General features: G+C 43.5%; 1 protein-coding gene across 3 annotated transcripts in view; it reads right to left on the bottom strand.

Annotated features, from left to right (window-relative positions):
- Positions 1-15,250, bottom strand: part of Pigk (phosphatidylinositol glycan anchor biosynthesis class K) — an 80,558-nt gene extending 65,308 nt beyond the window's left edge. For 2 of the 3 annotated variants that reach the window (XM_059266475.1, XM_059266478.1), the window contains exons 1-3: positions 15,118-15,250; positions 11,415-11,468; positions 6,326-6,417 (exon numbers count right to left, since the gene is read on the bottom strand). In XM_059266475.1, the coding sequence (XP_059122458.1) occupies positions 6,326-6,417; positions 11,415-11,468; positions 15,118-15,210 (239 nt within the window). In that variant the 5' untranslated portion in view covers positions 15,211-15,250. Of the gene's footprint in view, positions 1-6,325; positions 6,418-11,414; positions 11,469-12,289; positions 12,359-15,117 lie in introns of those variants that run through there. The other variant, XM_059266477.1, reaches the window with a different exon arrangement.
- Between the last annotated feature and the right edge of the window lie 322 nt (positions 15,251-15,572).

Raw genomic sequence — 15,572 nt, 5'->3', positions numbered from 1 at the left:
CCCTGCATCAAGGCTGAGTAAGGTATCCCACCATAGGGAATGGGCTCCAAAAAGCCAGTTCACGTACCTGGGATAAGTCCTGGTCCCACTGTCAGGGGCCCCACAAACAGATCAAGCCACACAACTGTCACCCACATTCAAAGGGCCTAGTTCAGTCCCATGCAGGCTCCCCAGCTGTCAGTCCAGAGTCCATGAGCTACCACTAGCTTGGATCAGCTGTCTCTGTAGATTTCTCCATCATGATCTTGACCACCACCACCCACCTTGGTCATATAATCCTTCCTCCCTCTCTTCAACTAAACTCCAGGAGCTCAGCCCAGTGCTTGGCTGTGGATCTCTGCATCTGCTTCCATCAGTTACTGAACAAAGGCTTTATAACAGTTAGGGTATTCACCAATCTGATTACAGCGGAAGGCCAGTTCGAGCACCCTCTCCACTGTTGCTAGGAGTCTTAGCTGGGGTCATCTTTGTGGGTTCCTGGGAATTTCCCTAGCACCATTTTTCTCCCTTACACATAATGGCTCCCTCTATCAAGATATCTCTTTCATTGCTCTCCCTCTCCATCCCACACCCAACTCAGTCATCTCGATCCCTCCTGTTCCATCCCCAGGTACAAAGATGTTTAAGGAAGAAGCTGTGTATAGTTCTGAGAAATTAATTTATCATCAAATCATTAAAGTTTAGCAAGCTGCTAGAACAAGACACAAAAGCCAAACTGCACACATGGCAATCAAAGTCAGAAAAGCATGTTTGGAGAAAAGTATTGTTCATAATATGAACAAGAAAGGAAGATAACTAAGATAATTAAAGTATTGTATCAAAGATGCTTAAGAGAAAATAACTGAAAATTGTAAGACATAATTAAATTAATGCTACAAGTTATTAAGTGGAGATAAGTCTGTTCATACATGGAAGGGTCCAACACTCAGAAATCCCTCTGAACTAATTAATCTACCAGTTCACTACAAGGCATGTTTTATGTGCTATTGAATAAATATAGTGCAAAGTCCTCTGTCAAGGACAGATGGAAGACATCGAGAAGCTGACAGAACAAGGTCAGGCTAATTCTTGATTTAAATTTCTTTATGTGGCACCACACACTGCAGAAACTCAAAGTGGGTGAATATGCAGATAATCAGTGAATATGGGGTGCTCACCCCTAAACAGGACATATTTATCACCCCTTTTGTCTTAGTTTCTTTTTGTTGCAATGATAAAACACTGACCAAAACTGGCTTGGGGAGGAGAGGGTTTATTTGGCTGACAACTCCCAGTCCACCATGAGGGAGCCGAGGCAGGGACGAGGATGGAATCTGGAGGCAGAACTGGGCTATAGAGAATTCTCCTTACAGGCTTGCTCCCTATGGCTTGTTCAGTTTGCTTTCTTATACAACCTAGAACCTCCCCCAGATAGTACCACCCATAGTGACCTAGGCCCTCCCACATCAATTACTAATAAAGAAAATATAACATCCTACACACGTGTCTACGGGCAATCTGATTAAGGCATTTTCTCAATTGAAGTTCTCCTTCCCAGATGACTCTTGATAAAAATCCTAACCAGACCATCTTTCCAAGATTCAGACTCAGGGAACATCATCACAGAAGAGGGGACAAAGAATGTAAGAGCCAGATGTGAGGAGGAACACTATGAACTGCTGTCTTCTGGGTCACAGAAGCTGTGGTTACTTGCATAATCTGAGTCTGTCAGCATCCTGTCATGGTTGGGGAAAGGGCTCATGCAGCCCACTCTTCCCTGGGGAACTACTGGCTATGAATGTTTGCTGAGGGAAGAAGAGACATTCTACTAAATGGTACAGCCACTGGTGAGTTGCTGATCCATCCTTTGGTATAGAACCCCCCACCCTTGCTCTCGCAAGCCACTTTAATCAAACTCAATGTGTCACCAAAAAAGAAAGTAGATTGGGGGGCGGGGCTACTGAGGAAGAAAGGGTTCAGTGGGAGGGGAAGAGAAACAATATCTGATACAGGGTTGAACAGGATCAAAATACATTGTGTGTGTGTGTGTGTGTGTGTGTGTGTGTGTGTGTGTGTGTGTGTGTGAAGAGAGAGAAAAAGAGAGTGAGGGGTGGAGAGAGAGAGAGAGAGAGAGAGAGAGAGAGCGAGCGAGCTGCCCACTATTTAGGCCAACACCCAAAAAATAATTATTTGAATAGTTATGCTTCCCTTAGAAAATAAGTTAGTGTAGGAAGACTAGGGGATACAGCTCAGTGACATAGCATTTGCCTAGCAGGCCATGGGTATCATCCCCACTACCACACACAGAAAAAAACATGTGAAGGACAAGGTCCACCAATAGATGATCCTAAAGAACAAAGGCAAGGAAATCATGCTACCAGACAGGAAGAGAGTGGCCGTAATGAACACACTGTGGTACTGGTGAAGGAATAAGCACCCCAATATATGTCAATCTAGATACAAATCAAGACAGAATGTTCCCTTTTGCTCTACAAAACCCTTCAAGGTCTTCTGAGGCTTGCAAACTGATCCTTTTTATTTTCTAAACACAACAATATGAAGGTAGTGGCTACAATGTCCCTGTTACCTGGGTCACTATTCTTCTTAAAGCACATTCCATTTCCTATGCTCCTCCCAAGATCTTACACACTGCTCCACCAGGAATATCACATAAAGTGTGAGACAGATTAGCTGCCGACGTGGGAATGGAAGGACAGATTGTTCAGAATGTAGAAGTGTCTATATTCAAATATCATTATTTACATGTTTAAGGGCGACATAAGGAAACTGTTGGAAAGTGGCAGGAGACAAGAGAAAGAACATTCACAGGCATGAGCTAATTATCGTGATCATAACTATGGCAGCGTGTTAGAAACTGTTTACAAAACATATTTATATAGTTCCATTCCTTTTGTTCATTACAAATAATGCAAAATTATAAACTGATGATTTTCTGCATAATAAAATAAAAGCATAAACTAATCATGGAGCAAAAATTTAATGCTATAAACATAGTGACTAACTTTTTATAAACTAATTAGAATGGCTTTAACATATCAGTCAATTACAAAAATCAGAGTGACCTTCTTATATAGAATACTCTACACAAAGGGGAAAAAAACTATATAAATAGGGAAGCGAACACAGGGCATTCGGTAGGATAAATGGTCAAAATTAGAAATGAACGACCAAATATTAGGCCAGAAAAAGCAAAACAAGTTAACAAATTGAACACAGTAGGTCAGAGTTAACAAAGCAACAGTTGAAGCTAGAATGTCCAGGTTTGTTAGACAGACAGATTCAGCACAGTGCTCGTGGGAGGGCAATGACGAAAGCAGTGTCTGAGGAAGCTAGCTAACAGCTGTGTGTAGGATGAGCTGGAAAGGGAAGAGACGAGAGGCAGGAACAAACAAAAGCTACCACAGTACAGAGGCACGTGAAGCCTGCGTAGGAAATACTCGAGAGTAGCTCAAATTTCAGAACACACACTGAAGTATCCTGCAGACGGGACCCAGGTCTGCACAGGAAACCCACTGATGCTTTGTAGACGCCTGGCCTGCAGTCTATCACATGAGGTCAAGTGCGGAAGTTTCCTCTGGAAATATGTCAAAGTGTCCGATTTGGGGAGACTTCAGGTTTGGGGGTTAGAGCAACAGGCACTGCATGTACAGAGTCTGCTGAGACACTGCAGCAGACTGGCATAGGCAGGAGAGAGAGAGACAAACCAGACTGCAGCAGCCTTTCGTAAAGAGAAAAGGAGAAACCAGAGAGGCATTCCTTAGGGTTATACTTCATACTGCTCCCATGACCACCTAGTTACTGTCTTCAATACACGGACATACCCTTTAGGATTTAATTAGGTATTTAAATCATATGCATAATTATACCAATCTCTACAGAGTACTGTACAATAAAGCGAGATAATGTATATTAAAAGAATGCTTACTATAAATGCTGTAACTATAAAGGAACATTTACCATACTAAGCTAAAGACAAAACCATCTTTTTGTTGAATTCTCTTTGTTAAATAAATAAACAGTATGAAACCAAAATTGTCTGAATCCCCCAATTCTTGTCTAGAACAAAGGCTGCATAAATAGAGCTACAAACAAGCATCTGAAACAGAAATAACTTCAAAAGAAATCCTTCAGAAACTCAAGGACAAACTTGCCAAACTCAGTATACAGATTAATACATGCTATTGCTATCTTCTGTGTCTACAAGGGCCCTCCAAATCTTACTCAAACCATAGCAACATGTCCTAATGATGGACTCATACAACATGATTGTGTATTTCCAAAGTAAAAGCTACTATGAAACCATGCAAAGTGAGTCTCTGGGAACAGGGGGAATCCATGCACAGTGAGTCTCTGGGCAGAGGGGGAATCCATGCACAGTGAATCTCAGGACAGAGGGAAACCATATACAATGAGTCTCAGGACAGAGGGGGAAACCATGCACAGTGAGTCTCAGGACAGAGGGGGAAACCATGCACAGTGAGTCTCTGGACAGAGAGGGAATCCATGCACAGTGAGTCTCAGGACAGAGGGAAACCATATACAATGAGTCTCAGGGCAGAGGGAAACCATATACAGTGAGTCTCTGGACAGAGAGGGAATCCATGCACAGTGAGTCTCAGGACAGAGGGGGAAACCATGTACAGTGAGTCTCTGGACAGAGAGGGAATCCATGCACAGTTGAGTCTCAGGACAGAGGGAAACCATATACAATGAGTCTCAGGGCAGAGGGAAACCATATACAGTGAGTCTCTGGACAGAGAGGGAATCCATGCACAGTGAGTCTCAGGACAGAGGGAAACCATATACAATGAGTCTCAGGACAGAGGGAAACCATGCACAGTGAGTCTCTGGGCAGAGAGGGAAAAGTTATAAACCAAAGGACTACCAAAGAAGGACCCATTGACAGAAAAAAAGAATTACACCTGCATACTTACATAAGTTAAGCTTCTTTCCAGGCTTAATTTAAAAATAGTAATATCATCTGGTTGCTTTGACTTCTAGATGGAATACAGGTATTGAGTTGTGTTTTTGTGGTTTTCCAGACTAAAATGATGTTTACACAGAACACAGCAGCTTTGTCTCCCAAGCCATGTATTGTGTCCTTTATACCTCTACAGCGCTTTATTCTATCTCTCTCTGTTGTTTGAATCCCGCACTGGCCCCATGATATTAGCACTATGTCATAAACAAGGAAAACTCTGCTTAGTCTGGTGAAGTTACACACAAAATTACCACAAAAGCCAGGCTTCAAACTCCTGTCTCACTACAAAGCTCATCACATGCTCCCCTCCCTTGAGGGCACTGAATGAATCAGCCTTAAAATGAGACAACTGTATCTTCTGTGGTCACTCCTTTGGTAGCAGTGAAGCCAAACTAACCATAATAAAGCAAAGTTCATGGTCTGGGTAGAGGTACCTGCCTCCCTACGAGTAGGAAATGTCCCACTTTAGGTATATTCAGCAAAAGCAGAGCCCATTTTTCTACAGAGAAAACACAGTGCCACACACTCATCTTGACAGTCACCTTGCAGCTTGCACACAGACAGTGAATCTAAGCTCTACTACCAACATGGCATTCCCATGAAACAGTACAAAACAGAGAATGCCAAGGTTGGGTCTGGGCAGCAGGAGGCAGTAGCAACATGAAGTGCCCACAGACATCCCTGCCACTGTGCAGCACAACAGAGCCCAGTATTAGCAATTTACAGCATGGCATCTGTCACCAGACTAGTTTCATGTCATAGTTTTTAGTTTCCTTTTCTACTATCTGGTTTTTCTTGTTCCTGATTAGCTAAGGCTATAGCCTTCCCAAGAATCTGGTGAATAAATCAATAAGCTTTTGCTGGGAGGTGGCGCACGCCTTTAATCCTAGCACTCAAGAGGCAGAGGCAAAGAGATCTCTGTGAGTTTGAGGCCAGCCTGGTTTATAGGACAAATTCCAGGAAAGCCAAGGCTACAAAGAGAAACTCTGTTTCAAAAAACCAAAACAAAACAAAAATCAATAAGCTTTCAATCAGTCCTTTTTCTGATTTCAGGTTAAAATAGTAGCCTACCCCCAAAAAATAAAATAAAATGAACAAAACAAAACAAACAAACAAACAAAAACTCAGGAAAGCATTTAATAAACAACACTAAATAACCACACTTACCAAATCCTATTACCTTAGTATTTCATAGCTCTCATATGTACTTTGCCACGATGGTCCTAAGTTAACATCTACTCTACACTTGACAGTATGGCCAACAACAACAAAAACTGAAATCAGGTTTCTTTCTGAGAGTTGTGTTCGCTGGGTTTCAAGTTAAACTTAGTGGAGATGGCTTACCTGTCAGGAATGCCTAGCCTCTTGACGCTTCTATAAACAGAAAGGGTATTTGCAACATGTCGGTAATTAAACCAGAATCGGGATGTGCACACCTAGAATTAAACCAAAAACATGATTACATGATTGTATGAGTCAAACTGTGGATTACAGGATTATTTCCCTTGAAGTCTATATAGAAATGCCTGAAGAAAGCATTTCAGCCAGGCTTAGAAACATCAAAGAACCTTCAATAAAACCAATGTCCCTAAAGAGAGGCTTTTGTAACTGATATTAAATAAAAAGATCACCCAGCTGAAGAGAAAACAATCTGCACAGAATTTAACCAAATACCAAATAAACACAGTTCAACTCCATTTCTGTGCATCTGTAACATCCCTATTTCTAAAAGATTCAATTCTTTACAATCAGAGAAAATGCCTATAATCTCCTCACAAACTAGCTGCCCTCCAGGATGTAATATCTGTTTCTTAATTTAATTCTTTCATTCATTGTGGGAAGTGAGACAGACACAAAATAAAACTTACAAAATGGCTTCATAAACACATGAAAAGAGCTATGTTATAAAGTTACTAAACAAAAAACTACAAACGAGTCAACCAAATTTTTCACTTAAAATAAAGATCACTAGAAATATCAAGGGTACTAAAGAGGGTCTGGAGAAATGACTCAGCTGTTAAGAGCACCTACTGTTCTTGCAGAGGACCCAAGTTCAGTTCCCATGACCCAGGGAAAGGAGTTCACAGTCACCTGTAACTCCTGATTCAGGAGAACCATTGCCCTCTTCCGGCCCCCATGGGCAGTGCACTCATGTACAAAACCATACTCAGATACACACACACACACACAAAGAAAAAAATAATTTTTAAGTTACTAGGGAAATTTAACTATAGTGCAGAAGCTAAGTTTTGGAAATCTAGTTCCAAGGAGACACACAAATAGATTAGGGTCAGTTAGTGTATCTCCCATGCACACTCCTGCCTCCTGCCACATGCCTGTGACCACAGTAGAAGTAACAAATCTGAAGGCAGTATAGGGGCTCTTGCCTTTACATAGCTGTTGTGGTTTCTTTAACATTTAGAGTGAATTTTCATCCTAAAATGCAACAAAAACAGACTGAAATTTCTGACCATATTAAAATATATAACTCAGTATGTCTGAAAATGTACATATTTACATACATTTTAAGTATGTATTCATGACTTTTCCAATAGAACATTGCCCAGCAAAAAAAAAGAAAAGAAAAAAGAAAACAAAATAAGACAGATAAAATCACTGACAAGAGCCAACTGTTTCCCTAACCTGAGTTTTTAAATTAAAAAAAATGTATAAAACAATTTACAAGAAATTAACCACAATGAAGGCCAAGATTTCTACTGTACTTTATGCAGAACTAAAGGCCATTTGTGTCAGCTCTTTATTTAATAAATGTAAGAAACTGCCCTCACCTTCAATAGCATATTATTAGAGAATAGAAAATTAACAGGGAATATAAAGAACATTAACAGGAAAAAAATAGAGACAAGGAAATACCAATTTCATATAAATTATTAAGTATTAACCAAATAGAGTGCATGAGGATATGCACTAAAGGGGTGTCTGTATAAACCGTTTGTTTATTATTAAATATCTACTGGAGTACATGAAGACGTGCGGTAAAGGGGTGTCTGTATAAACCGTTTGTTTATTATTAAATATCTACTGGAGTACATGAAGACGTGAGGTAAAGGGGTGTCTGTATAAACTGTTTGTTTTTCAAGAGAGGAAGTGGAATACAACGTGATTGCACCTCCTGGGAACTTCTAAAAGGACACAAAGGAACTACATAGACACTATGGGACAACGGTGACAGGGGAAGGTGCCACTTCAGTTTGGATCCTTCAGCACTGTTTTCCCTTCCTGTGAGGAGGAAATGCCTTCACTGTTTTTGTCTGTTTTATCAAAAGGGGGCAAAAATATTTACATCAAACAGATCAGAGCCAAAATAGCATCCTACTTTCCTCCTCTGTCTGGTAGGAAGTTTTACTTATCTCTCATCCTCTACTCAAGACTAAAAGCAAATTAACTCAAACTGGGAAACAAACACGGACTTTGGAAAAAACGAGTAACAGCACTAACATGATGTACTTCTTGTACTGGGGGGGGGGGGGTTGTGGAGAGGTAGATATGGAGTAGGTGGATGTGGCCTGTAGATGTCACATGCCAGAGTCAATTTCAGGTGTCACATTCCATCATTCTCTGCCTTATGTTTTGAGAGAGGGCCTCTCACTGTATCTGGAGTTGGCTAAACTGGCTGGTCAGGGAGTTTCAAGGACATTCTAGACTCCACCCAGCCCCCAGTGCCCTGCCTTGCCCAGTTCTTGTGTGGATCTGGGAATCTGACCACTTTACCAACTGAGCCATCTCCCCTGCCCTCTACCTGGTACTCTCAATGGGGCCTGGGCAAATTTTATAACTTTTCATTTAGAAAGTACAATTTAGTGAGGTCTCACTAGTGTAGCAGAATTTCTCTGTCACCCTGATTTGACGTCATCTGGAAGCCAAGTCACTGAGACTTGAATGTGTGTGTAGCCTAAGCTAAGAAGAGCTCTAAGTTTTAAGGGAGCTGGGTGCCAGTCGAGGGTCTGTCTGCACACTGGCAGCTACGCAGTCCTCATGGAAGCACTCTCCTCAGGGATTACTACAGGAAGAACCCTCACTCTCCTGTCCAGTAGTCTCTTTGTTTCTAGCAGGTGTGTCACAGCTGGGGTCTCTGTGACTGTCGTTTCTGCAGTCACAGAAAACCTCTCTTCTGTCTTCAACATCTTTTTGTTCAGTCCCTCCATAGGCTCCTGAGATGGGAATCATACTCAGGGTTATCCCATGCTATCCTTTTCTACATGATCAAAAACTAAAACTGCATTTACACAAACATTCACCACAAGTGCACTTTATTTCTAGTGACCTGTAGATAACCCCATGCTTTTAGGAAACAGCCCTGAGCAAGCTCCCTGGGAAGCCGTGGGGAAGCCATTAATCTTCTCTCCATGTTATACTTTGGATGTATTTCTCCAGCTCCACTACAGTCCCACTATATTCCACAAGTCCTGGTGCCAAGTGCCCTTCCCTTTTCAGCATGAGTTGATGGCGCTGACAGTCTCTGCTCCTTTCTCGGCCCCTCCTGTCCTCATCCTCCCCTTACCTTTCTCTTAGTTGTGCCTTGCTAGCATTGAAAAATGATCCCCAGATTTCATGTATTCAAAATTTAGCCCCCATTTTCACATACTGATGAGATTTGGAGGTGGGACCTCTGGGCAGTAAGGAAGACTAGCTAAGGTCATCAGGTCGGGGCCCCACGACAGCATTAGTGGCTTCGTAAGAACAAGATCCGGCCTGGCCAACTGCCTGCCTCACCAGGTGATACCCTTGGCTAGATAAAGGTGTGGTGAGAAGGCCACCGCAGATGCAGAGAGGCTGGCACCAGGTGCATGGACTTTCCAGCCTCCAGAGATCAGAGCTAAACAAACCTGTGTTTTTTCTATGCACTTAGCCTCAGATTTTCTTCACGGAAAGAGAAATTCTGCAGAGTCAACAACCTCTGCCTTTTGTTGAAGCATTTGGTCTTTCTCCTAATCATCTGCCGTTAAATGAAACTCTAGTAGTAAAAATTATCAGTGCACAGAAAAAATAAAGTTATGTGTTATTCTATTTAGGGAATGAAGAGCACAAACTCATAAATCCATATATATTAAAGATATTAATTCACACTATGCAGGGGATGGAAGGTAATGAAAAATCAGGCCAGGAAGCAAACCTTGTCCAGAAATGAAACTATGCAAATTCATATATTAATTTCCAGCCCAGCAATCAAAAAGAAAAAAGCTAATGAAATACGAGTTGAGTTCAGAAAGAGAAGCCCAGCCTTCCTGGAAAGCAACCATATCACAACTTCAAACTCCGAAGTTGAGAGATTTATCCTCCTGAGGAAAACCCAGTCAAGCTCACAAACATGCGTGTTTAAGAACACTCAGGCAGATGTGGTGGTGTACACTTGTAATCCCAGCTTTGGAAAAGCTGAGGCAGGACTGATATACATTTGGGGCCAGCCTGGGCTACAGAGTGAGATCTTCAATCTCAAAAACAAACAAACATCCAACATAACTCTTAACAAAATAATAAAAACTTAGTATCTCACATCCACAAACTAAAGGAGATATTGAAACACAGAAAACATTACAGCATTTGGAAAAGATAAAAAACCTATATAACCACCAAGAAGGAAAGAGCCTATGACAAGACAATGTAGAAGAACTAACTAAGGATAGCCCCAGATCCAGAAACAATCATAGATAAATACAGAAAAATATATCTCTATGCTGTATATTTCTCTTTTCTCCATGAAGAGAGAGGGAGGGGTATCAGTAAATAGGGATTCTGGAATATGAGGCATGAAAACATTCCTCCCTGTCAGCCGAGGTAAAATTCACACGTGTATTTAGTCTGTCTCCTTTTCTTCTTTTACATCTTTCTGTATGATTTGAATTTTCTAGTTATCATTTTTGCACACATAAAATCAAGTATAAATCAGCCTAAGGAGAGTATTAACTAGTACTACAGAGAAATTTAATTATTCATTTCAAGTATTAAAATAAGTCTATGTTTTGTAAGTGTTTCTTTCAACAACAGCACCTCAAATGCAGTCTTTACTTACAAATCACCACTTATAAGAAAAATTAAAAGTAAGAAATATTAGTGACTGTTGTCAACTTTAAAAAAAAGTCAAAAAAAGAAAAAGAATTGCTGACTTACATATGGTAGTACACAACTCGAGAAGCGAGGCACGGGTACCAGGAGTTCAAGGCCAGCCTGAGGTACATAGTGAGTTTGAAGCCAGCCTGGGCTGCATAAGACCCCATCTCAAAGAGAGACAAGGTGGGGTGGGAGAGAACAGAGAATGGGAAAGGGAGGAAGAGGGAGATGGGGGAGGATTTTCTTTTCTATCAAAATTTTTATTTTAAAAGATAAATTTTATTTTCAAAAATTTAATTCACAAAAGTTTTGAGATACATATCTAACATGAGCAGCAAGATGTATCTTTAAAGAGCATACTTACCAAAACAGCCCAGTTGTTTGTATGGCCACTTCTAAAGAACTGTTCTGCTTGATCCTACAGGCCAGATAAAGGCAAAATGATTCATATATACACACATTTTAAAAAACATGCAATTTCCCAGAATAAAGAGTGATGATAAACAATATCTAGGATTCATGGGCGTTTTTTATTATAATCTTTAGATTTATGTGTATGTGTGCTTTGCCTGTATGTATGTGCACTAAGTGCATGCCTAGTGTCCACAAAGGTCAGGAGATGGCATCGGAACTGGTGTAATAGTTGGCTTTGAACCACCACGCAGGAATTGGGAACCGAACCTGGGTCCTCTGGTCCTCTAGAAAAGCTTCCAGTGCTTTTAACCACTAAGCCGTCTCTCTAGCCACTCGTGGACTTTGACTGTAATAGCAGTCACGATCAGTTTATGAAGACACTGTATTTGACCTTACGAACAAAATAACCAAACATAAACTAGGAACTCTTTAAGATGGTGGCTCAGCAGGTAACGGCGCGTGTAGCCAAGTCTGAGGACTCACGTGGCAGAGAACTGACTCCATATGTTGTCTTCTGACCTCCACAAGCATCCCAGAGCACAGACACACCCACACAGATAAACAAATTAATTAACTAATGTTAATTAACTAATGTTAATTCATGTGGTTTCTAAAAGATACTGTTTCAGCACAAAAAGCCCTAGTTTAAGATACTGAGAAAAAAGTCCTAACCTAGAAATCTGGAGATCAAAGCTGCAATCTTGCTTGAGACACTAATTAAACAAAGAAGTCACATTTTACTCTTTCTGAATGGGATTTGTCTGTTTAAAACATTTAACTAAGTTATCATTTAAAACCACAGCCTCACACCACCATTTTCCTTACCATGACTTATTTTCACCATTGTGCTTCTCATCTTCTTGGGAACCAATAACTTATTGTGTACATTACAATCCCCTCTTCCAGCAGAATCTAAGTTCTAATGGGATAGGGCCTTTCATCAAGTAGATGCACAATTGTAATCCAAATTAGGAATATAGTGGACTTTGATTAAACATTTTTGAATAAATGAATATATGGTCCACATGACTTTATGCCAGTGACGAAAGCTGGAGTATCTCACAGGAAACTGAAGCCTCATGATGAGTTCATAACAAAAAAGAATCATATGCAAAACCTGTAACTAAATCATTAAATTTCAAGATTCATGTTATATTCTGATAACCCCTCTACTACAATAGTCTCTCTGTGCAATGAGAATATAAGGTGAAATGGCTATGCCAAAAACCTCTCAACATTTCGTTCCACTTTGAGGATAGCAGTATCCCGAAGACAGCTTTGATCCTAAGTAGGAGACACCACAGCATCTCCCTACTTCCTCTACAAAACAGAGTCAGCACCCTTGAGCTTCTGCCATTCTCCTTAACCCCAGGCCACCCAAGGAACACTACCTCTGATTCTCTAAGGTCTCTGCAACATGACCACTCTTTAATATTGGTCAGCACGTTAAATACCAATGGTCAGAAAAAGAAAATGTGCTAAAGCACCCATAAACACCGCTGAGTTTTTCTTTCAAGTTTTCAATTGCAACTGGAGATGTCTACTGTAGGGCTATTTGTTTTAAACAGATTACTGTCCAGCTGATAGTCACACATTAGCAAAGAGCCCAATGCTGTGGATGTTCTGTATGGCAAATGTGTTGCTCTGATTGGTTGGTAAATAAAACACTGATTGGCCAGTAGTCAGGCAGGAGGAAGTGTAGGTGGGACAAGGAAGAGAATAAACCTGGGAAGTGAAAGGCTGAGTCAGAGAGACACTGCCAGCCGCCACGATGACAAACAGCATGTGAAGATGCCGGTAAGCCACGAGCCACGTGGCAAGGTATAGATTTATAGGAATGGATTAGTTTAAGCTGTAAGAAAAGTTAGCAAGAAGCCTGCCACGGCCATACAGTTTGTAACCAATATAAGTCTCTGTGTTTACTTGGTCTGAGCAGCTGTGGGACTGGCGGGTGAGAGAGATTTGTCCTGACTGTGGGCCAGGCAGGAAAACTCTAGCTACAGCCCACCACACAATCTACAAAGCCACCAAATGTGGTTTAATTGTAACAAGAGGATATGACTTTGTCAGGGAATATCTGCCTATCTAAGTGACATTTTGGGTGAATACCCAAAGGATGAAAAAAGAGGAAAGACAATTCCAGACAAAGAAAATCTGAGCCAATGGCAGAAGGGGTCCCAATGGTTTGAGAAACCGAAGTTTAATACATCTTGACATTTAAAGAGGGGAGCAAGAGATTTCAAGAAGGGGGACCCTGTGGGTCGTGACAATGTTAAGGTACATCTGAGAGGCACGATCAGGTTAGCATTTTAAAAGTTATTCCTACCACAGTTTAGAGAACAAACTAAGAACCGGAATAACTCCGGGCCCAGTTAGGGAACAGCTGCAATCTAGGTGAGAGATAAAACTTTGGCGTGGCGTTTTTCAAATGTCTGCTGACTCCCCGGGCTCCCGGGCCAGCAGGACAAGCAGGTTTGAAAATAATGCTAGAAATCCAAATCACTTCGTTGGAGGGTCACCAGTAAAAACACCAGAAAGGAGTCAGACGTCCTGTGGCCTCAGGAAAGGGAGGCGGGGCCGAGGACACAGCACCATAACCGAGGCGGTCCTAAGGAAGCAGCCTGTGAGCGGGAGCGGAGGATCGGGTCCTCCCGGTCACAGAGGGCAGGACCGGGCCACCGGGACCCGTCACAGAGGGCAGGACCGGGCCACCGGGACCCGTCACAGAGGGCAGGACCGGGCCACCGAGACCGTCACAGAGGGCAGGACCGGGCCACCGGGACCGTCACAGAGGGCAGGACCGGGCCACCGGGACCCGTCACAGAGGGCAGGACCGGGACCCGTCACAGAGGGCAGGACCGGGACCCGTCACAGAGGGCAGGACCGGGCCACCGGGACCCGTCACAGAGGGCAGGACCGGGACCCGTCACAGAGGGCAGGACCGGGACCCGTCACAGAGGGCAGGACCGGGCCACCGGGACCCGTCACAGAGGGCAGGACCGGGACCCGTCACAGAGGGCAGGACCGGGACCCGTCACAGAGGGCAGGACCGGGCCACCGGGACCCGTCACAGAGGGCAGGACCGGGACCCGTCACAGAGGGCAGGACCGGGACCCGTCACAGAGGGCAGGACCGGGCCACCGGGACCCGTCACAGAGGGCAGGACCGGGACCCGTCACAGAGGGCAGGACCGGGACCCGTCACAGAGGGCAGGACCGGGACCGTCACAGAGGGCAGGACCGGGACCGTCACAGAGGGCAGGACCGGGACCCGTCACAGAGGGCAGGACCGGGACCCGTCACAGAGGGCAGGACCGGGACCCGTCACAGAGGGCAGGACCGGGACCGTCACAGAGGGCAGGACCGGGACCGTCACAGAGGGCAGGACCGGGACCCGTCACAGAGGGCAGGACCGGGACCCGTCACAGAGGGCAGGCCGCTCCACAGGACATTTCACACGGCAGGACCCGGTCACTGAGACCCGTCACAGAGGGCAGGACCGGGCCACTGCCCCGTCAGTCCTCGGGGGCTGCGCACGGCCCGGGGAGGCGCTGCGGGCGGCTCCCCTCCGCGGCTGTGCTCCCCTCATCTGAGCGCTCACAGCCACCACACACGGTCCTCCCGGGGCTCACTCCTCAACAGTCCGATGCCTACCTCGACGTGACTAGCGGCGGAGCTGCCGAGAGACAAGAGCGCCACGGCGGCCAGGGTAGCCACCGGCAGGCCGAGGAGACAGGGGGCCGCCATGTTTGCCGGCTTCTCACGCCCCGTCCTTGCGGAGGGGCGGGGCGAGTGCCGTAAAGCAGCGCGCTGCCGTGCGTGCGTGGGTTGGTTTCGTTGTTTTTTGTTTTGTTTGTTTTGTTTTGGTAGTAGTCTTTTTTCGTTTTATTTGGTTTTGTTTTTTTGTTGTTTGTTTGTTTTGTTTTTTTGTTTTGGTAGTAGTCTTTTTTTCGTTTTATTTGGTTTTGTTTTTTTGTTGTTTGTTTGTTTGTTTTGTTTTTGATTTTTTGCGAGGAAACATGCACCTTCCTCCCTTCTGGTTCCACAAACGCTGGGACAATCTAACTGATGCGTGTTTACTTAGCTGTGTTTCTAGGTTTGTTTTGTAA

Source organism: Peromyscus eremicus, chromosome 6, assembly GCF_949786415.1.
Source record: "Peromyscus eremicus chromosome 6, PerEre_H2_v1, whole genome shotgun sequence".
In the NCBI taxonomy this organism is placed as follows: domain Eukaryota; kingdom Metazoa; phylum Chordata; class Mammalia; order Rodentia; family Cricetidae; genus Peromyscus; species Peromyscus eremicus.
Note: the sequence above shows the minus strand (reverse complement) of the source record. Positions and strands in the feature narration are given on the sequence as shown.